This window comes from Artemia sp. Qi Xiang Cuo, chromosome 5 (genome assembly GCF_049724085.1).
Source record: "Artemia sp. Qi Xiang Cuo chromosome 5, ASM4972408v1, whole genome shotgun sequence".
Lineage (NCBI taxonomy): Eukaryota > Metazoa > Arthropoda > Branchiopoda > Anostraca > Artemiidae > Artemia > Artemia sp. Qi Xiang Cuo.
This window is the reverse complement of record NC_142798.1, coordinates 31,643,112-31,667,659: the sequence shown is the minus strand read 5'-3', so window position 1 is coordinate 31,667,659 and position 24,548 is coordinate 31,643,112. Positions and strand designations below refer to the sequence as shown.

The 24,548-nt window shown below is 34.8% G+C and overlaps 1 protein-coding gene and 1 non-coding gene across 2 annotated transcripts in view; one reads left to right on the top strand and one right to left on the bottom strand.

The window, feature by feature from the left end:
• sff (BRSK family serine/threonine-protein kinase sugar-free frosting) overlaps window positions 1-24,548 on the bottom strand; it is a 214,872-nt gene that overhangs the window by 62,890 nt on the left and 127,434 nt on the right. Inside the window, exons 7-10 of the mRNA XM_089088812.1 lie at window positions 21,002-21,213; window positions 18,786-19,007; window positions 12,910-13,086; window positions 10,548-10,717 (exon numbers count right to left, since the gene is read on the bottom strand). Coding sequence (XP_088944938.1) covers window positions 10,548-10,717; window positions 12,910-13,086; window positions 18,786-19,007; window positions 21,002-21,213 — 781 coding nt within the window. The remainder of the gene's footprint in view (window positions 1-10,547; window positions 10,718-12,909; window positions 13,087-18,785; window positions 19,008-21,001; window positions 21,214-24,548) is intronic.
• On the top strand, window positions 2,193-2,264 carry TRNAP-CGG (transfer RNA proline (anticodon CGG)). The gene has a single exon. It is a non-coding gene; the product is annotated as a tRNA-Pro (tRNA).

Sequence of the window (24,548 nt, the reverse complement as noted above, 5' to 3'; positions counted from 1 at the left end):
TGAGGTACTTCGACGAGGGAAAAGTACGAGAAAGACCAATAGGATTCTACCATATGAAAAGCCTGGATGCTGAGAGTTTAGCCAGCTTCATTCACGACACAGTGGCGAAACTTGGTCTCGACTGGAACTATTGTGTTGCTCAGTGCTACGACGGAGCAAGCTTGATGAGCGGGCCCTTCTCTGGTGTTGCGACTGAGAGCGAAAGCGCCACAAGCAATATACATTCATTGCCATGTGCATAGACTTAATTTGGTCATTGCAAACTGTATTGAAGGCAATGGGACTGCTGACTCATTTTATTCGTTAGTCCAAAATCTGTACACCTTCATTTCCAGCAGCAAAACCATACATCAGCTTTTCGTCGAGTCCCAAAAGGCCACTCAAATGCCAATCCTGGAATTAAAAAGGAGGGCTGCGACAAGATGGTCATACTGGTATCAATCAATATCAAAGATAAGACTCCGATATAAATGTGTTCTGGCTGTACTGTCTGCAGTCAGCGAGGGAGCTGATAGTGAAGCTCGAGCAGAAGCAGCTGGGCTCCAGAGAAAAATGGAATCTTTCACAGTTATATTCCAGTTGCTCTATATGGAAGCAGTTTTGAAGATGATAACCTCCCTTTCTGAGCAGCTTCAGGCAGCTGATCTGGTAATCTCTTATGTCCTGTACCTTGATTCAAGCAACAAGGAAGGAAGGAAATAGCTGAACTGCACCCTGACGCTTCATTTGCATCACTTTTGGAGAAGGCAAAAGAGTTTGCTGAAGGTCTTGAAATTGAAGTACCTGACGTGAATGGACCCGCGACCGGATCCTCCTCTGCGGGTCAGAAGGGACGACCTAGAAGAACCCAAAAAATTATAAAACACCTGAAAGAATTCATGACCACTTCGACGTTAGGAAAAAACTTTGTTGAATCCGAAAATAGAGCTCCAACTCCAGCGGAAGAACTGAAAAGAGAATACCTGGAGACTGTAGATCGTCTGATTGCGGAATTCGACAGAAGGTTTACAGATAACCTTCCAGTGCTCAGTACACTCGAAGCTCTGGACCCCAGCTCTACCAAGTTCATGGATGCAGAGCTCCTCAAGGAAATCTCTGAACTTTATTCTGAAATGGACATTGACCAGATTCTTCTTGAGGCCCGAGCTGGTATTGCCAAGCAGTTTTTGCTCGAGGAGGAGGCAAAGCCGAAGAACTTCATGGACGTCATCGATAATATCGAGACACTTCCAGTGGCCTATTAAGAAATTATCAAAGTTCTTCATATTGCTGCCACACTTCCTTTCACGACAGCCAGCAATGAACGCTTGTTTTCTGGGCTGGAAATAGTGAAGAACTATCTGCGCTCGACCACAGGAGACAATCGTCTTAGTCACTTACTTACTTACTTACTTACTTATGTCCCGGACGTCCTCAAGGGTCACTTTGGGGCCATCTCCTTCACACGTTCCTGGATCAGTACCTGCTTTTGATCTTTGCAGAGAAGGATTTAGTTAAAAACTGGGATTTCGACCAGCTTGTTGACGACTTTGCGAAGATGAAACCACGACGTTTCCCCTTGTTGCCTTGAGTGTTCACTGATCTGTTTCAAATTTTTTTTTTTTTTTTAGATTTTGTAAATATGCTTGATCGAACAACGTTTTGTAGCGTCATAGTCGGAGCGTGACTCCGACTTGTACTAAAGTATTTAATGTAAACAGCGAGCTCAAGAATTCGGCTACAGAATATACTTTAGTCAAAGCGTGAGTTTCTACAGAGGTTCGACTTTTGTCAAGTTATAGGTTCGGAAAAGTGGAAGATTCCCAAACGGCTGTTTTTTTAACATCGCACATGCCGTTTCCGCTTTCTTCAGATATCTGGCCTTTTCCGAACCTATGGCATAAGAGCAAAGGAAGGAAAGGCTAAGCAATTGAGACAATTTCCTTAATTTTTACGGTAACTCCCACGGAAGGCATTTTTTTTTTTCGGATAAAGCTAGAGGCAATTTTTTTTTTATACAAGCCTGCTTCGGGGACCATGTCGATTACTTGCCCACCCTAAGGTTTGGCTGAAATGGCGCCTCTGCCTAGAAGCCTCAAAGCTTTAATTCCAGCCCTGGTTTTACTAAAAACGTAGCTTGCTTTAAGTCACTGTGAAAGCGATTAAAAAGCTTTATTAACATGTAATAATGTTATAATCATTCAGAATTGTAAGGCCTGATGGTCTAGGGGTATGATTCTCGCTTCGGGTGCGAGAGGTCCCGGGTTCAAATCCCGGTCAGGCCCGACTTTTTAATTGTTGTCTATAATATTATGTCAATTGTTTTTATAATATTATATAATTTCACAATTTTTTAGTAAGTTCACAGACAATGCTTATACTCTGACAGTCTTCCTTCAAACAATATCACATAATTGTGATGTCTTTTATTTGAACTTTCTCTATTTCGCCACGTATTTTGTTAAATAGTTTAATGGTTTCCAGGCAATCATTTGGTAGTAAATTTCTCTAAAATTAGTTTTGGTCGTATATTTTCCAGAGTTGCATATAATGATATATCAAAACTCTAAATGAAAATTAAACTCATCGCAATAGATGTAAAGTGTGCATAAAGTTAGAGATGGGAATATAGTTTTCTTTATGGGTCAAGTGTTAAAAAAAGCTGATAAGTCAAATGTTGGCCCAAATACTCGTAATTTCTCGCAACTCACCTGCTCCGCTCAAGAATCGCAAAGGGATTGTGTTACGGCAGAGCAAGCTCGCTTTTCCTTTTCTTATTTTTCTCCTTTTTTGATCAGCTTTCTACAGCTCGGTAGAGATGGATAGTCTAAAAATCTTAACAGTGTAGTAGGCTAGTGATCATAAAACAGAGAACGAAAATTTGTCGGAAGCTTACAAAATTTAGGGTAATTTTCCAGGAAAAAGAAAGAGATCATTTCTCTTTTCAGCCTACTAAAATAGTATAAACAATAAACAACCTTATAGCGAAAGCTTTGACTACATTTTTTTTTGTCATCAGTGGTCAGTAGCTCGGTGGCAGTAAGAAATATAAAGTTGAAATTTACAAGCATGGGTGAAGACCGTATGGTCGGGTAACGGAAAACAGTTTATCTCAAACTGGAAAAACTTCCAGCAAATTCGCATAGAAAAATAATTTTTTCGAGGCTACTAAATAATATAAACTATAAACGATCACAAAACCGAACTGTCTTAGCTCCAAAATTAAGCTTCTTAGGGCTTATGTAGGGTCGGAATCGTGCAGAATATAGAATTATCTCTTCGAAATCCAGGATTCAAAGTTCTGCACGCTTAGGTTTCTAGGATATAACTCTGGAAAGATCAATTTGGGAATGCAAAATTCGAATTTCTTGGCTATTTTATGAATGTTTCGGTATCGATCAGTTTTCTAAAATTCAAATGCAAGCGAAGTCTTGGTCTTGGTCACGGGGTTGGAAATACACTATAACAAATCCAGCTCCGATCTCACTCATAGGTGTGGAAAGATAATCTTGTTGGGTCTTTTCAGACAACACGACCTCATGCGGGGTCAAAGTTCCTAAATCTTTGTCATCAGGACATCTTGCAAAAGACATCCATACCAACTTGGTAGGAAGTAAGAGCTACCATTATTATGGGTTTTTGGAATCAGAACCCAACCTACCTCAGTCAAAAGAAGAGGCTCTCATATATCAACAACACTTGGTAAAAAACAAACAAAAACAAGATTAAGCACGACAGCAGTAGTTTCTGTGGGTCTATACTTGATCCAACCCCTCTGCGGGGGAAGGGGGGCTCCCTAAACTATTGTCAGAACATTTACTAGAAATGCCTACCAAACTACAATCAAATTTGAAGATCAATAAGAGCAAGTGTCCTAGTCCAGCCGTTTGGATGCCCAGATACAAGCAACCTTCCACACAGAGGGGGGGGGGCTTCCTAAATTTACATAATGAAGTGCATCTCAACCTAATTAAGTAAGAAGCAAGAGTGACAGTTTCAGTTATAGCCTTTGGCGATCCAGACCCCATCCATCCTTTTCGAGGAAAATAAAGAGAAAGGTCCCTAAATTATTGTCATTCAGAGATTTGCTAGAACTAGTTGCCTGATATTATCGAAACTTGTAAAAACAAGAAATAATAAACTAGTTTATGTCTTTCGGGATAAGGACCCGGTCTGACCACTGTAAAAATGGTCCCTAAACTTACGTCATCGAAACGATAACAAGAAGAATTTGTCAAATCTCGACCTCAGACAGAGCATTTGATATGCTATGTCTACCTTTCTGAGGTTAAGTATCGACTTGACCTGTGTGAAAAAGGAGGAATGGTGACTTTAGTTTGTTATCGTTAGACATCTACCAGGAGGGGTGATCAGATCTTAACTAAACCCAGAGGGGAGTAAGAGCATGTTTCCTAATTAAGCCTTCTGGGACCCATTCTGACCTCTGTGAGGAGGGGGGGGGGGGAAGGGCAGGGAAGACGGGTCCCTGCATTTTTATTTATCAGCACGTTTATCGATAGAGGATGTCAGACTCCAATGAATCTTCCTGAGAAATTAATGTTAGTGTCAATAGTTGTGTTTTTTCGGGCCTGGGCGCGAACTGAGCTCTTCGGAGAGGATGGGCTCCCTGAATTCCTACCATCAAGATATTTACCAGAAGAAATTTTCAGATCTAGAGTAGGCAAATAGAGGAAAGTGGAGAAGGCTAATCTTTCTAGAAAATTTCGTAAGGGGTCATAAATAAACCTAGAAAATATAAATATAATAAAATAAATAGAGTAGGATAAAGGCATTAGTAGATGTAAATAGAACTAGACGAAAGTCCAAGACAGTCTTATTTGTCACAATTTCTTATTATTCATGTTTGACCTTTTTATTCATTTTAAATTCTGTTCCCTTAAGGTTTCATTTATTCAGTCATATTAATTTAAGCTTGCTTTAACTTGGACTATTATGACTGTTTCTACTCGTTTATGTTTTAATATCGCTTTCTTTTCTTCTGTTTTTTAAGTGCAGCTTAAAGCTGGTAAGCATTTCACGAAGCATTGGTTTTTTCTTTTTTTTACAGACAATGCACATCTCTCACAGAGACAAGTCACGAACTACTTTTTTTTCATTTATATGGAGATCTAGATATTACCCAAGGTTATGAAGAAAAATTTTCGATCAATTAAAGAATACATAGTCTCAAAACGTCTTGAAAAATTACATATAATTGCTTTGTAAACAATAAAAGCAGAATAAAATACATAAAAGATATATACATTCTTTTGCTCATTCTTGTTTGAGAAAAAAAAATCGAGTCTTTAAATATTTTTGGCCTTACAGATTGCTCGAAAGCAAAGAGCATCTTGAATCAAAAAGTTCTGTATAATATGCGTGTATGATATGCATATAATATGCTACAGACACCAGCATTCCACCTGAGAGAAAGAAGTTGAGTGTTATAGGATTAAAAAGAGAAAGAAAAAAACTAAGCGAAAAAAAGGATATTTCATCAAAAAAGAAGAAATTTCTTGCCCGCTTTACACCTTGTCTTAAAACAAATTTAAATGACATCACCGTGGCCAAGTTTTTTATCCTTCAGCTTAAAGTATGTCTCATTCAGTCCGGATCCGACAGAAATTAATTTTGTACGAGACATTCTTTACAAGGTTATGGCGGATGCCGTACCAAAGATTCCTCAACACGTGCACTTTTCCATGCGCGTCATTTCATTCGTATTAAACGTCGGTTTTCGTAGCATACATAAAATGCATTACCAAAATGAATTTCAATGACCAAGCCATGTTCCACATCTTGGTTTCCCAAAATGAATTTCCATGACCAAGCCATGCTCCACATCTTTGTTTCCCAAAATTAATTTCTATGTTGACCAACATATGTCAACATGAATGTTATGGGGTGGGAAACTATTCATTTTGGAAAACCAAGATGTGGAGTATGGCTCGGTCATAGAAATTAATTTTGGGAAACCAAGATGTGGAGCATGGCTTGGTCATGGAAATTCATTTTGGGAAACACAGATGTGGGAGCATGGCTTGGTCATGGAAATTCATTTTGGGAAACCAAGATGTGGAGCATGGCTTGGTTAAACATGTCAACAGTTTGAAAAGCTGAGGAGAGGCTAGTTTAAAAATATATAAATATATAATATATATAATATATATAAAATATATATATATATAAAAAATATATATAAATATATATATATATAAATATATAAATATATATATATATATATATAAATATATATAAAATATATAATCATGTAGATCTAGAAAGTGCAACTTTCCTGATTGCTGTAGCAGATGAAAACTGCCATTAATTGGCATAGACTGGGCAAAAAAGACAACAACAACAAAAACAGTGACTGAATTATTAAAATTATGCAAGAATATAACTCTAATATCTTGTTTCCAAATGGAAATTGGAAAGAAATGTATATATCATGAAATAACTAAAATTCCAATCTATGCACTAAAATGTGTATTATTAAAATTGTTTAGGATTAATCAATCCAAATTATTAGTTAATTTACTTTCCTACACTAGAATATTTTTAGGATTACTCGTTAGGCTATTCTATTTTATTGCATTTATCCCTTTAGTTGACTATTTACATATTAATACTAAATTTCTTCTGATTCGAAAAACATCAATTTTCTTACTTAATTTTGACACATTCTCACTACACTATATTGATTCAATACCGAAAAGTTGTATCGCCCGATTGATTATTGAAATACTTGACTTTATGATGCACGTAAATTGGGCGGTACAAGCGTTAGGTTTGGCCTTTTGTGTAAACAGGAAAAGTTTTTGCTTGTTTCTTGTCATGACTAGTGACAAGTTGACAAGGGAGTTGTTCTTTGTCATGACTCAGTGTGGCAATAAAGGCGAGAATTTGCACGATGAGACCTTAATTGTTGTATAACAACCTAAATAAAAATCAAAGAAAATCCCTCTTTTTGGGAATAAATGTCCTTTGTAGGCTACTTTAAACCTTAAATTCAGAATTTTGCAAAATGAAGATTTTGTATTGCTTTGATTTTGGAAATTCGTTAGTATCGCAATAATAGTGGTACTAGAAAATTTAGTTGCGGCTTAGAGTTAGTTCAGACGTTTGGGAGTTCCCATTCTTCCTATGGGAATTTCGATAGGGTTTCGTAATTCCCATTCGGAATATGGTTTGGATTTTTTTCTAGCTTTTCCGTACGGAGGGCTGAAGTGATTGGGAATTTGTGGCGGTATTTTTGAAATTTGAAATACATGTCGATTGTCAGGCATCATAAAATACCCAATTTGATTGCCCTTGTACAGAATTATCAACTTTTGTATGGTGCTTCAAGTTCAGACTACAAGAAAAGTCAAAAGCTAAAAAAGCAACTTCCAAGTCTGTATCTTCATTCATGACGTTCGGATGTTTGAATATTTTGCCAGTAATTGCAGTTCGGATACGTGTGAACATTCTCCCTATTCTCCCTATAGGAAATCCCATGCGTTTTCCCTAAAGGTCTGAACTAACTCTTAGTGCTTTCTGTTTTTTATTCATTATGTTTCTACTTAAGGCTCATCGATACCTTAACGGATCACCCTATCTCGTCCATTACAAGTTTGTATGGCCGAACTTTTCGGAACTCATTTGGTGGTGGTCTTGCCATGAGTTGTGTAGCTTTGAGAAGAAATCCTAATAAACGACAGAACGCTAAAAGCCGTCACCTTCTTTCCCGAAATCTTAGAAAAACCATTTAACTTGACCTGTTTTGTGCCAGTGATAGTTGTATTCAGATTTAATTAAACTTGCGTCATTATTAGAAAGCATTAATTTAGTTTTTTTTATTGAATGGAGCAAAATTTCCTCTTTAAAGTTGAGGAAATGGATGTCCCTAAAAATATTCTAGTACACCTGGTTAGAAAACCTTAAAATCAGTTCAAAAGATGTCACCTTGAATAATTTGTGAGCTTTGGAAGTTTCTTGTTGTGCTAAATGCCTTGAATGAAATCTTTGCCGACACAGTATGTATTTTATTAATGCTGTATGTACATTGATTAGACAGTGCTTTGCTTAACAATTAGCAAGAGATTATAGGTTTTCTTTGTTTTAAACTAGCCTCTCCTCAGCTTTTCAAACTGTTGACATGTTTAACCAAGCCATGCTCCACATCTTGGTTTCCCAAAATGAATTTCCATGACCAAGCCATGCTCCCACATCTTGGTTTCCCAAAATGAATTTCCATGACCAAGCCATGCTCCACATCTTGGTTTCCCAAAATGAATTTCTATGACCGAGCCATACTCCACATCTTGGTTTTCCAAAATGAATAGTTTCCCACCCCATAACATTCAAATTATCGTCCAACCATACTATGGGGCTGTTCTAACCTTTCATTTCGGATATTTTGGTTAGCATTGTAAATGAGAGTTAAGAACTACTACGTGGACGGAACACTTGCCGTCAGATTGACAATTTAACTCATCACATTTCGATCCAACAAGAGCCCTTCAATACTTGCAAATTAAAACACAGCAGGTAGTTTCTTTTCAATGTGTCCCTGTATACCAGTAAATACTATCATTTACCAAGCTCTGCGGCCATGGTCGACTGTAAATGACTATGGTAAGCGGGTTAAAACGAAGCAATTACAAAAAAGCAGGAGTCAAATATTAAAAAACCTCAAAGATAAGAACGAGTATAGTAAACTACGTTAGAAACAGTTAAATGATGGAACAAATCACTATGTCTGTAATTCAACGACACTATATTTTATCATTCCATAAATTAAATAATTCTATTACACAGATAAATTGTTTCTAGACTATTTCAACCACGCAATGAGTATTTGTAATATGTTGATGGCTCCGAACAGAATCAAAAGCTTAAGTCAAGATAGCTTTCATAGCTGCATTAGCTTTACTCACTTATTTTTTTATCATTAACATCATCTGACATCAGCAGATAAAAATCATCACTAAAAGCGATATATATGTATATATATCCCCTTTCCGATTTTTTTAAAGTGCTTTATTGGACTTGGTCTTTTTTTTTACCAGAAGACATCAATCATAGCAAACAAAGCAGACCACTTCTACCACAAAAAAAGAAGAAGAAAAATCTCTTCGGGCTTGGAATTTCCATTTCCAAGAATTTCGATTTTTGGTTTTTTTTTTTTTTTTTTTTTTTGTTGCTTGACAGGTTCGTATAAACTGAGGTGAAAACTGGTGGCCAGCGTTTATCCCCCCCCCCCCCCCCGTCGCGGAGTATATAGAAAAATAAAAATGATGGAGTCTAATAATAGAAAAAACAACAACAAAAAGATGTAAAAACAAAATTCCATGAAAAAGACTAGGTCAATAAACAATGAACAGATTTTAATTTAAAAAACTTTTTCCACAAAACAAGTATCTCAAAGAAAAGTAAGGAGCTCCATTAAGCCTAAAATGAGTAGAAATAAATTCAAGTAATTTTTCAAGCTTAAAACTACCGCTAATCACCGTCAATAAATAAATGAAACCAAAAACAAACAGAAATTACAACAAATAACCGAGTCAAACTCAAAACGAGAAAAAATTAACATGAGTAGGGCTGACAACACCCACGCCTTCTCAAGACCAAAACATAATTTGCACTTTACTGAAAACAAAATAAATTTTAAATGTTTTTACTTTTTTGACTTTAATAAATAAAGCGGTATTAAGACTTTAAGAAATAAATATCAGAGTGTGTATATTAAACTGACTATCCACGAATATTATTATTAATTTTTTTTTGCAAAGTGCAAATTATATTCTGGCCTTGAGAAGACATGGGGGTTTCAGCACTACTCCTTTTAATTTTTGTTCGTTTCTAGTTTGACTGGGTTATCTATTGTAATTTCTGTTCTTCTTGGGTTTCATTTATTTATTAACAGTAATTTGTGGTAGTTTTACACTTGGAAGATAAGAACAACTAACTCGTAGAACTTGACGACGATTTCGTCCGTAGAAAATTAAACAATAAGAATCTGTTGGTTCCCAAAGCCAACAATGCTTTCAAAGGAAATATAAACTTTTTTAAGCTTTTTAATGCCATATGTTTTTAGCTTAATTTTGATGATTTTTTACCCACATTATTTGTCTTCTTTTTTTAAAAATTTGGTGCCCGCTGCTGCCAAAATTGCACAAGTTCATATGGAAGTCTTTTCAGCCAGAATGGACTTGTTTTTTTTTTTTTGTGTTTTTTTTTTAAGTTTTTAAGATACTTATGGTGTTTAAATTCCTATTTTCCCCTTTCCTTAGCACTTCTCAACGAAAAAAAAAAAAAAAAAAAACTCAAATAAAATTCTCAAATTTGGAAAACCCAATTTTCCGCTGGGGGGGGGGGTATTTCCCAGGGGGGTAATTTTCAGGGGAGTAAATGCCTAGAACCATGAAAACTACATAAAGGTAACACCCAGGACAAGAGACGAGAGGCTAACCCCCTCACCGCCTCGTCGATAGTCTACTGAACACACCTTAATGTTAGAATCTGCTGTAGGTGGAAAAAAAAAACAACTAAAACTAGAACAAAAAGTGGGGCAAAATTAGTACCTGGAGTTAATAGCTTTCTTCTATGAAACCTTGGAGATCCCAAAAAACTATTTTTAATTGTATTCAATCTTGTCCTCCACGGAGCCTGAAGGTTGGGAGATCCAGGTGGGGTTGGCACGGGACTCGTAGCATGCAGAGAATCTTGTTGAATATCACGACGCGTATTATCCCTGAAAATTTGAATCATGCAACATGACATCCAGTAGAAAGCATTCTATGCACACCAACTTTAATTGCAAAACTTTCTTTTAAGGAAATAAATAAAAAATGAATAGTGACCGTTTCTGCAACAAATTTGCCATAAACATTTTAAATTTGTTTATAAAGAAGCAGGGATAAACTCAATTATTTCAATGATTGTATAGTTACAGGAAATTCAATGTTTTCAGTCAAATTGTGAATGAATTTTAATTCATATGTTGTTTGCTTCCATTCTACAGTTTGTAGACTTTAGTAATGGGTGAACCCGGTCTTTTCGGCATTAAACGAAAAGATGGGACTTCTTTTAATAGTAGTTACGAGCGATAATAAAACGGAGATAAATTATATCTCTGACGTTTGCAAAGCCTCTGACGTTTGCTACCAACAAACTCACTCCAAGCAGTCCTATTCACTACAATCATCCCTCAAGACATTTGATCAACTTTTGAGATGACCAATTCGTTCAAAACAGTCAAAAGATCCAATAAATATAACTTGAGGAATAATATGGCATCTACAGCCCTTAGGGTAAGGACAATAAAAAAAGAAAACTGACAATTGTTTACGGATAAATTTTATCCGGGAAAAAGGGCCATGTTTAACCTTGGGAGTCTGATTGTCTCGAAACTTTCAGGGATAGTTCAGGACCAAGACGAACACACATTTTGTTGAGAAATGGGGTTGAACTTAAAGGGCCTAGAAATAGGAGCTCCAACACCATTAGATTCACTAGCATCATGCCCCCATCTCTCCGTCGAATTCCTGACATTCACTGCTATTTCTTAAAACACTGTTTTTCCAAACACGGCTGACATATGCAAAATGACCTGCCCCGTGCTGAGTTGAGATTCCTGTACAGTGTTGTCTTTGTAATGAGGTGTACTATCCTAACTGTGTTGAGTATGTTGAATTTCTAGAGCTAGGCTCGATTCAGTAATTTGTCTTGTTTCCTGTTCTAGGTTCAGTGATTAGAGTTTTTACATCTTGTGATAACTATGTCTGATGCGTTTCCTATATTGAGTTTGAAACTCAATTGGTGACCATACGGGAAAGTTGTATACTAAAGAGTTTTGGAAGCGATAAAAATCAAGTGATTGTGAGCGAGATCGTCAAGGATCATAACCTGAGCGATCGTCAGTAGAGATAGATGTAATCTGCCAATCTAAATAAGGTCAGGAAAAAGTGTTTTCAGACCATAGGAAACCAGCTGGGCCCCCATATTAAATAGAACTTCAGTCCATACATTACTGTAATTTCAGCTGTTTGAAATTCTACTAAATGTAAAACTTAACAGACCAAACGTAACATATACGCTTTTCAACTAAATATGTCTATTCTCTTTTTTCAAATCGGGTATTGACATACACTGACACGGCAGTCCCTGAGAGGGCACATACTCTTTTATCCCTGAAGGTATATTTTCATATTCAGTTTCATCCCCGAAGGCTATTTTTATATTTTTTAGGCTGTAGTTTTTCTTTTTTTTCTTCTGTCTTAGTTGAAACTTTTACCTGCTATTTACATATTTATTTTAAATGTACTTATGATCCGAGAAAGCTTATTCATCGTTTCTTCTACACGTAATTACTCAAGACTGAATTTTTCTCATTTTCTCTCTTCTTCCCTTCTTTCCTTACGTATTTATAATCTTTAAATTTTCTTAAAAACGACTATATCAAAAAAAAATTCCTAGGACAACAATAAATTATACGTTTCTACGATCCTCGATTCGATCTAAAAATAATTTGGAAAATTTTAACTCGTAATATATAAATAAGATAACAAATTTTTTAAACATAATGTAGCGTGGTTTATTTATAGCTTTGTTTTCTTAAGAAGATTCTTTCCCATTTGTCTTACAGTTTCGACGAATTATTGTCTACGTGATAGTTTACATTATTGCAAATACTGATTCGTGTCCGTATTCTTTTTCCTTAAAGTTTCATATAAACGAATGATTTTAAAAAATTACGAGAAAGCTTACTTGGTTGCAAATCCTGAGATTTCGCGTCCGTTTTAAGCGATAAAACATAGCGGGGGCCGACCACAAACAGTGGCCGACCACTCATTGTGTTTCGATGAATGAAAGAAGATACGAATGATGAAAAAAGGTGGTGTTGCTTAAAACAACAAACTAGAATAAAAAATAACAAAGTAAAACCTCTGATCCTTATTGTACGCTTGAGGTAGTAGTCTATGGGATGGACGAGGTGATGGCATTGGTGAAGCTGAAGGCGTATTATTTGCACTGTGAAGGGGAGATGATGAAGTCAAATGCACACTTCCGTGATGGCCTGGACCAGGGTAGGTATGACCTCCGCAACGACGAGACCAATTACTAAAATTAATAATTAACTCATTACTAATGACAATCTTTTAAAATGTAAAGAAGGTGAATTTCAAATAAACACAGACTCAAAAGAAAATATGTAAGCCGAGAATTGTTTTGTAAGACGTGCATGTATCATCTGGATGAGTTGAATGCACAAAGCTGTTGGATCTATGGTTGTAGTTTATGTGGTAACGTGGGCATATTGCATGATTTGAAAATTTAAGAGTAAAGTAAAAGAAGTTGCATTTTATATTCTTACCGTTATTTTTTTTTTTTTTTATCTATAACCGTTAGGTACTTTATTACTCTTTTCTTTCCGCATAATGTGCAATATTACATAAAAGCTAGACGGTTGATACAAAGATCGACATTACAAAGGCAAAAGGGTCCCAACTTTCTACATGCAAGAAATCACTGACATGAAATCTTCTACATGAAAGAAATCTCTCAACTTAAATTTGATGTTTTGTCAGCAATTTTCTTCTTTCAATTAAGACTAGAAGAGTTCTGTAGGAATGGGAGCATGAGCATAACTTGCCTCTATTCAAAAAGAGGAAGAGGAGTTGCTCAAGGACCGACTGCCCTATTAACCTCCCATCCGACATATCTAAACCTAAAGGAAGGTGTTATAAATAATACTGTTACAACACACTAAGAGCACAATCAACTGCTATCCCAAGTCCATCATGGATTCAGAAAAGGGCTGTCAGTGGAAGCAAATTTGATTTACACTTATAAAGAGGTCGCTGAACTTCTGGAGCAGGGCCTCTCAGTGGATGTAATCCTCTTGGACTGAGATTGTCACCAACCACTTGATACATATTCTGCATGCTTTTAAACTACATTATAATGTCATCAACTTTATTGCAAACTTCCTTTCAAGTTGATCCCAACAGGCGTTCCTCTTTGATGATTATTACTGGAAGGTATGGTTGAATCCCAGTCCTGGGGGAGCAATTCACAAAAATGTCGGGGAGGGGATGGAGGAATTAATTTTTCACTTTTTATTGAAGATATAAAAAAATTGTTAGGACTCCCTATTCCTTGGGGATTGGTTAGCCGATGATGCCAAATTGTCAGGTAGTGTCTCCTCTTTTCCCATAAACAGCCATTGGCCCTACTCAGACGCCCTGTCCAAATGAGATGCAATATTTACTTAAAACCTCTTGCAGCTCAAAATCCTAACACACCTCTATCAGCAGTCACTTGCCAAATTTACTTAGATTATGCATCCACAAAGGACCTATCATCTAGATTATAGATTATCAACGACAAAAACCACTAGAAAGTGACTGGATTTCATGGAACCTTATACAGTAGAAGCGTGATATAAGGTAATCAGAGAAAGTGAGGCTTTGGAAATTAAAAAATAGGATATTTTTTCTTTTTTTAAAAATATGATTTTATTACTGCAATTAAGTTTTGCTTTATAATGGATGAAAAACGATCCTTGGCTAAATCTGTTTGATGTAATGTCTCTTTTCAAACCTAATTATTATCTAATGAACCATTTTCCACATTTTGATTAATATTTATTTAAAATAGAGGGCATTCAAACAATACATGACTGTAAAATTCAATCCAGTTCCCTGAATTTTTAATCCTTAATAAAGGATCTTTAATAAGGCTCTTCAATTCAAGAAACAGGATTTGAACTTTTGTTTACTGGAATACAAAGTATTTAATTTTGCTTTCCTAGTGGATATTAAAAAAATTGACTAGCAAAAGTAAAAGGAAATTAAGTTTCTACTCGCACTGAGTAAATGCCAATTAATATTTCTGCACACTCCTCTCCCGCCAACGCTATGTGAGACTTCAAACTTTCATAGTTTCTCACAATAACGTTAACCTTCAACGTCCTTAAATAATGGCAGCATAAATTATCCTCAAATATGAAAATCGAAAAGATTTAGGACAATATATCTGGTAGCACAAATTTCCTCACATGTAGGACATTAATTAAATAGTAATAAAAATAAATATGTAATTTCCATGTAAGAGAATAAAGAAAAGTTGACAAAACGAAACTTTGAGTCCAACCCGATTTCAGTTTCATGTAAAAACCCTAAAATTTAGAAAAGCTAAATTACTTCAAGTTGAAGAGTTTCAACTGATAATAACTAGCTATGACAGCCGTCGTATTACTTATATTTTAAAGACGTAATTCCCATTTGCTATATTGCAGAAATTATAAACTAAAAGAAATCAAGTAGATTTGGATTCAACATTATGCACTTCAGGCTGAAACAAGAGACTTTCCCTTCAATATGAAACTAATAATAGAAAAAAAAAATCAAGAGACATGCAATCTGTTCCCTATCCCTGATATTCCGGTTTCAGTTTATTAGGTTCACTAAAAGAAGAGTGAAAGGTGATAGGTTGCTTTTGCTAGATAATTCTTGAACAAGACAAGAGACAAGGATGTAGGAGTACGAAACAGAATTTTCATTTCTATAAAATTAGTCCACTCCCATTTCGTTTTATAAAAAGAATGTTAAATATAAGTATGAAATTAAATTAAACTATGAAACAAAACATGAAAATCAGATATATAAATTATACTTGTTTCATATTATATCTACCTATTTAGCTAGTAATTATCTGGAATGATATTTGCAGAGAGTAATAGTATATCATCAAGTCATTAGAACTGATGTGACCAAACAGCATGTCATAACAAAAGTAAAAAAAAAAACCCTTAAAGTTCCAAGGATGTCAAAATAAAGACATTTTTGTGTCCCCTGTACTCACCTTAGGTTTATTTACTCGTGAAGACCGTGATTTTCCAAAATTCTTCTTTTGATCGTTTCAAAATTATGAATTTTTAGGTCCCTATCACATTTTCGTCAGAGTTGTCACGTTCCACCGTAGAAATAAATAAGCAAAATAAACAGTCGAAGTTGAAAAAGCTTTTGTTGGTAAAAATTTAAATATTAACCATCTGTTAATTTCCAGAGACAACAACACCTTAAACTGTTGGTGCTTTTTATTTTTTACTGATTTTTCAGGTCACTGATTTATAATAGATTTGGCAAGCAGCATTTAGTTTAAGACAATCAAATGATCAGTATTATTTCAACTATACGATGACATGTATCATATACCTGGCTCTTTTCTCAGGGGCTAATCTTATCCTACAAAATCATCCCAAGAGTCCTTGTCGCATTGTTCATACATTCGAATTCAACGAAAATCACCCAATTATAATGAATGCAAGCCAATCATCTTGTTCGATACCATTACATCTTGTAACTGTTTTTTATAACTGGTTGTATTTACCAGCCATAAAGGCAAAACCACATTTATTGCGGTTGGCTTATTGGCTCACAATAAGCCAACCGCTTAGATAATGAATATGAAGATGGATAATGAATGCAATGATGCAAGATGTTATTTTTAATATAAAAAAAAAAATTTTCGATGCTGCTTTTGTGTTTTAATTTAAATAATTATACGTTTATTGAAGGACCGTATTTTTTGGAATTCAATAGTTATACAATTATATCTCCAGTTGCTTCAAAGGTACTAAGACGTGGCAAATATGTCGGCATACTCTAGGCACATGCTTGCCCTTCACCTATCGGAATTTCCAATATGAACTATTCCAAAACTTGGGCGACGAGATTAATTCTTTGCAACCAGACCAGTTCTGACTACTGTTAGCTTGTATGAAGGTATGCTTATCTAAAACCATCATTTAGCAATCACTTACTATGTGGAGTACTCTCCCCGGCAGCACCAGAAAATCATTTTTGTAAACTTCATTCAGAGGAGTTCAGAGCTTTCCAACCTTAAAAAGCCAAGGAAAAAAAAAAGAAATTCCAGTATTGGTCGATATAATATTATGATGCTAAGTTATTCTGTTCACTGCTACGTATCCATCTCGTGCAGTTGATTTATTTTTATACCAAAAAGAGATTCTTACATACATTTTATGCAGTTTTTTTTTTCATCTTCTGGTTGCAACGCAAAATTGAATTCGTTAATACTGCCGTGTCTATACATAGAACTCCCGATTTAAATTCAAACAACCCTCTCCCAAAAAAGTCTACGAATCTGATTCGATTAAGCCACCATTATGAAAAAAAAAAAAAAAAAAAAAAAAAAAAAAAAAACACGCATCAGTCACATGAAAAGTACGTAATTTTGTACTGTCGTGGTTAGGGGGATTAATTCTATTCTCGGGCTATAGTGGCTCTTGGAAGTACTTCCGTTATCCACAAATTTTTCGGTATTTGCCCAAATTTCCACGGAAGAAATTGGGTTCTTTGAGTCTCCCCAAAAATAAAGTTAACAACAATTAACGATTTGTACTTAACGTTGATATTTGTGAATTATTTCGGGAAAATTTCGGAGAACCAATTTACATTCAGAGAAATTCCAAGATACTTCAAATTTTCCCGTACCCAGACTTCGACAGGGAAATTTTCATCAAGACCAGATTAGGGATGTTTTTCCTTTTTAGGGACGTTTCCCTTTTATTAGGGACGTTTTCCGTTTTTTACAGAATTATGCCAATTTACTTATGCTTGTAACTTTTGGTGGGCACCATTAAGCTGAATAAATTTTGCATATTCAGAATCCAAATAAAATGAAGATTGCTTTGATGTATATATTGTTTCAAAAATTTAGTATTTTTGAGTTTCAGCTACTATCAAGACAGCTACAATGATTTAAATGAGCTGTTTGGAAGCGTTTTTTTTTATCCTATCTCAAAGACTAAATGAACAAACCAAAGTTTACAATAACGCAGTTATTGGGGTTGGGACACAAGAAATTCCTATTCAAGAAAATTTAGTTCTATTTCTGTTAAACGGCATTACGTTAGCAAAATGTGGTTAGGTATTGAAAAAAAAAACAAAAAACAAAAGAGATCATAAAATGGGCATATTTAGAGTCAATAATGGAATTCACTCAAATACAAATCCCTAATTTTAGAGAGAGGGAATAAAGAAAGAGTATTTGAATGAAAGTGAAAATCTAAACAGTGAAAGAAGAAAATATTTTGAAATATTCTGACCATCAGGCATGACAAGCTAAAATGGATGCAAGTTACTGAATCAGTTTCATATTTTCTCCCAGAGAAAGAATATATATATATATATATATATATATATATATATATATATATATATATATATATATATATATATATATATATATATATATATATATATATATATATATATATATATATATATTAGCATTATTAGCTGATATTCACGGTCGGTGCGTAAGGTTTACACATAAACATGACAAATAATTAAAACCGAATGTATGTCTGTCTATGTGTGTTTCCTGTATACATTATTATATTGCTGATCCGATCACCAAGAAACTTTAAGGAGCTGTTGAGTACATTCTTGCGGAGGGCTTTAGTTATAAAATTTCCTCTCCCCAAAGATTAATTGTAAAACATTAGAAACCTAGAGAGGTTAAATCTCTGGGTGGTGAAAAGTGGTTGCTCATTAAGGCTGAAAGTAAGTGTTATGATACTATTAGATTGCCGGGAAGATTATTGGGCGTGAGTAATGGGACATTGAAAATTATACGACATTGCAGCCTAGGTTATAATAAAATTAAACAATGTCAAATTTATGTTCATATGTCACATGTCAAAACGTCATTTTTTTTGCTGTTTTTTTTTTTTTAATATCATATTGCTAGGGCAAGGACCGTTTAACAAGATGTGAAATAATAGTTACGTGTATAGTTGTTTTCTAGGGGCAATCGGTGATCCTTCAGCCAGCGTCAGATGTTTAGTTGGAGAAGTGCCATTTATTTTGATGGTATCAGTACGCTTTCGGGGTGGATCAGGTACTTCGGTTTTGTCGCGCGACACTAACGCCTCCATTTCATCTTCCTGAGCTGGCTTACGCCGCTTTCGGTCCAACAGAAGAAAATATATCACTTTTTCGGTGTTATGACTAAAACAAAGAAACGTTTGAGCTCAACCGACGATTCAACCCTACAAAACGTTCAGTAAGATTTTCACTTTAAAGAAAATGCTAAAGCCAAGCGACTTAAGTCAGAAACAATAATGAATATATAATATGAAAATCTATTCAGTCAGATACAATAAAAAGATAATCAAAGACTAGAGAGAAAGAGAAAAAAAAAGAGAGAGAGAGAGAGAGAGAGAGAGAGAGAGAGAGAGAGAGAGAGAGAGAGAGAGAGAGAGAGAGAGAGAGAGAGAGAGAGAGAGAGAGAGAGAGAGAGAGAGAGAGAGAGAGAGAGAGAGAGCGAGGAGGAAGAACAAGAGCCTGAATGGAATGCGCAGTATCCACCGTTGAGAAAATTCCGATTTATAATACACTCTCTACTTCCAAAAATGAATAATTACCAAAGGAAATGGCGCTTAATGTACTCTCTATGGATTTAATCATTTAAAAGGACAGTTTCTCTCACCTCGCAAATGGCTTGATCAATGAACCGAAAATAGATTTCAATAATTCATTCTTTTATGAAGTTCAAGTAGTTATATTTTTAGAAAAAATCAATCGGGAAAATATTTTAGTTATCCAAAGTTACAAAATGGTTCATCTCACCAAATTACACAAGGGATACATTCTTGGTGCTGAAGCCGTCAACGTGTCAGTTGTCTTTGCTTGTCTTACCATTCCAGGATTAACGGTATGAAGAGCGTAGGAAGGCTTCTCCCTTCCCAAAAATGAACATTTTTTAAAGTATATATCCTATATTTTAAAATGTTTCAGATTTTGTCTCTTTTGAGGTTTTGAAAAACTGACCCCGCCTCGAAATGTGATATAAATATCAGTGTATGTGCCATTTATGAAGAATCGGATATCGGATAAGTATCTAACGAAAACTGATTAGCATAAATTATATTTTGTTAAATGTTGCAACTAATTCGTGAGTTGTATAAATTATATGTCTTTTCTTCATCTACTCAGTTTGAGTAGCAACAATTTGTTTATTTTGTTTTCTTTAATATATATATATATATATATATATATATATATATATATATATATATATATATATATATATATATATATATATACTTATATATTCTATATAAGTATATATATTTTAATTGGGTGTCCATAAAGGAAAAGTTCTGATTGAGAAGACGTATTCAAAATTAAGCTATAGAACTCTGAGAAGGCGGAGTCTAAAGTTTCCTGTCAGGAAATAATGTCAATTAAAAGACAGGTGACGTTAAATTAGTCTTTAACCGTCTTCAGGGAGAGAGAGAGAGAGAGAGAGAGAGAGAGAGAGAGAGAGAGAGAGAGAGAGAGAGAGAGAGAGAGAGAGAGAGAGAGAGAGAGAGAGAGAGAGAGAGAGAGAGAGAGAGAGAGGGGGGTGATCTTCTAAACTTACTCCAAAGCCCTAGTAACAAGATAAGTTTTAGTAAAAGGAATAAAAAGCATGACGACATAACATTTGGGCCAAACCCTTTTTTAGTGACTCTTTCCAAGGCAAAAAATAATTCTCAAATCCAGCCCCACCCACACCCCTAAAAGAAAAATACTTTCTTGAGAGCATCTTGACAGGTACACGCTACTGCATATGAACACAGTATAGGTACAAGTTCTTTACAGTATAGGACATTAGAAAAATTAACATAACCAAAACTAAAATCAAAATCCCTAACAAATGTAATTTTGACACCCATAATCCACTGGGGCCTTGCCGAGGATTACGACTTGTGATGATTACTGTTACTTTATGGATTTTTTCTTTTCTGTGATCGATTTTAGTGATGTTTGCAGCATAGTTTTTTCTGCCTAGTTTGGCTTAATTTAAAAGTTCTGGTCATCTATTTGCTTTAATTTAAACAATAGAAAAGCAAGATTTGAAATCCTTAAAAAAAATTCCTTTCAGACGCCTGAAATTTAATTTGATTGTTTGTGACACAAACAATCAAGTCAGGTCGACAAAGAAAATTAGCATTTACTGAGGATTGAGAAGTTCTCGGACAAGTCTGTTTCTGTCCCTGAAACATCCAAGACTATTCATGGCTTGCAAGACATCTGGATCCATATCTGCTTCTGATGGAAGGACATGAGTAGGGACGGCGGCCATCATGGGCAATTCACATTCTAAGTCACCATTTGTTCGGCCTGAAATAACACCTGCTACCCATGGATGCTTCAAGACCTCCTGTAACTAAAGAGGGCAAATTTGAAAGGACAGAAAGATAAAAGTAACAATCATAAAAACAAGTAGTCTAGCAACATAGTAAACAATACCAAATCAAATAGTTCATGGTAACGAGCAGTAAGGAGCGACCCGGCTCAATAGTAACCAAAACTCTAAAAAACGGAATGTTTATACCAGTATATACATCAAACGAATCAGATTTTTATGCTGATTTCAAATATGTAAGTTTCATCAAATTTAGTCTGACCCTTCAAGTTTAACCCCCTGGTCAATACCTCGCTCTTTATGCTGAGTTTTTTTAGTACTTTCAAAATAGCTATCTATTCTAATTAAACGACCTTTGTGATTAACCCTTTAGTCTAAACCCCTAGTCAACACCTCGCTCTTTACACTAAAGATTTTTTTAGTACTTTCAAAAGAGCTATCTATTCTAATCAAACGGCATTTGTGGTTCATAGATTTGTGATTCGAACAAAATTCGAACTTTAGCGTAAAGAGCGAGGTACTGACTAGGAGGCGAACCCCCTCATATACGTAATAATTTCTGTTCGTTTGAAGTTTTAATGTTGCTCCTTACTTTCAGTTGAAAAAACTTGTTTTTTTTTATTTATTACATGCTAAAACCAAGCAATTGCTGTATAGCTAAAACAAAGATTTCAATTTTTTTTTAGAAATGATCGACTTTTGCAGCATACCGTATGTTGAATGGTGGTTGCAAGATTTAGGAAGAGGGGAGGGGGCCTAAAAATGTTGATAATGTTTCCATTAGTCAACAGATTCGTAGGCTAGAATTTCCACGCCCTTTTTGCACCTAGAATTGAATTTTGAGATTTACCTTTTTTCATAATATATATATATATATATATATATATATATATATATATATATATATATATATATATATATATATATATATATATATATATATATATATATATATATATATATATATATATATATATATATATATGTATATATGTATATATATTATATATATATATATATATATATATATATATATATATATATATATATATGTTGAGACAGAAGAAAGGAGAAGAGATCTTAAGGGGGAGGGGATGACTGGGGAAATACGAATGAATCATGGCGATATTGGCAGCTATTGCGAGGCGTAAGCATATCGAAAACGAAACGTGTTATGCATAAAATGATAAATAGAAAAAAAAAAAAAAAAACATAGCTTTGCAGAGCTTACCGCATTTAGTATTAATAAGAATAAATAAAATCAAAATACCTTACAAAATAGCATCTGCAAAAATGAGCAAAACAAGCTTATACAATAAATGGTGAAAAAAAGAAAGAGGAGTAAAAGGTTAACTTTTTTAACATTTCAATCATATAGGGAGAAACATTCTTCTACATCTTTCTGCGAAACATTTTATGAGGTAAAAGTGTTGATTTTTGTTGAGACAGAACAAAGGAGAAGAGATCTTAAGGGAGAAGGGATGACTAGGGAAATACGAATTAATCCTGGTGATATGGGCAGCACTATTGGGAGACGTAAGCAAATCTTTGCTTTCCTTTCCTCAACGATAACCAGATTGTTTCTGCAAAGAAGGGAGATATCTGCAATGAGCTTTACCTTCATAAAAGATAAATTTTAGGCATATCTCTTGGGATGCCTGTATTCTTTCCGACGATTCCCAAAACAGTCTTTACGTAGCAATGGCATAGCCATACCATTAAGCACAAATTTACGCAAGATTTTTGAATGTAGGTGTCTTCAAACTTCCCTCTGGCTACTTTTAAAATCAAACGCGGTTTCAAAACCAAAATCGCATGAATACAAAATTCAAAAGAATACATCTATGTTCAAAACTCCCCATCTTGCCATTCAGACAGTCACAACGAGCAAAACAGGAGATCAGTGATGGTAGGAGTAGCAGTAATAACGAAAACCCATATGATTTCATGGCAGGTTAGACGGCAGAATTTAAAACAACAAAGACATGTCAGAGAAAAAAATATATATATTATTTTGAATTCAGCGTCACGGACTTAGAAAAGCCAGTCTATTTTAATTGGTCTTAGTTGTTACTGAAGAAAGAATGTTTTTAATACACTTTCTTAGAAAGCCCCAAACATACACTTTCTTAGAAAGCCCCAAACATACACTTTCTTAGAAAGCCCCAAACAAGTTCCGAAAGCGTTTCTAATGCGTCAAATATGGAGATTTTGTAGAGTTTAAGAATGAAGCAAAAAAGTATTAGGCTTTCCAAAATGAAAATATGATATTAGAGCGAAAACACAGATATTAGATCAAATAGTTTTTGGAATTATAAGTCTTAAAGAAGAGTGCTGTTTAACAAATATATGCTTTAAAAGAATTTCTCGATAAAAAAAAGAAAATAGCTGAGTGAGGCAAGAACATGTAACATTCTCAAGCATAAAAATGAGGTCATGATCATCTAACGAAAATGAAAAACTAACAACCACGAGCTCTTTCTTAATAGCGAGTTACTAGAAGCGGATAGATGAAATCAGGGAATTGCAACGACTTAACAAACTGAAAAAAATATCTGCTGTAAAATGGGACCCAATGCTGAATTCTTATTCAAATTTTACACTAAATATATAGGACCAAACTGGAAAATGTATAAATAATATACCGAGCAGCCAGTAAAGCTTCTACCCATGTACTACCTAAGTTGAATTTTTGCTCTCTTGAGAGTTACCTAAAAGTTTGGAAATCTGGGAGACTCTTTATGGGTTGAATACCATAAGAAACATGCTTGCCTGCAAAAAAATCATCCTTAGATTCTAGGCTTTCTTCAAATAAATTTATTCAATATCCCTCAGGTTTTGACACAATGGAACTGCAAGGGACTCAGCTAAAACTGTCTGAAATACTTAAAATAACTGACTTCACATCAATTCCATTCCAATCTGGGGTGGTACAAAAAAGTTGACTATTTGGATGATTTAGAAATATGGCCAGGTCTGCATTCAATATAATCATTTTAATGCCTGTCAGAGATGAATTTTCCTGACCATACAAATATCTTCACTGAGGCATCCACAAATAAAAATGAAGATTGAGGTACATTTTCTATCACTTAAGTGAATATGATAAAATGACTTAAACTTGGTTAGCAAATACTTTTCTTTGATGCTGCATTTACCAGAAGATGAAGACTTACCTGAAGACTACATTTACCTAGACTGAAGATGCCAGATTTGTTTCCTCTTTGATTGATTCTTGTCAAGCACAATCGAAACAGAATCTCCTCTAATTCCATCAGCTCAAACGAAGCCTTTAAATCTTTTATTGATATAGAACACCATTATGATTTATCACCGTTTGTCATCAATCTGTGCAA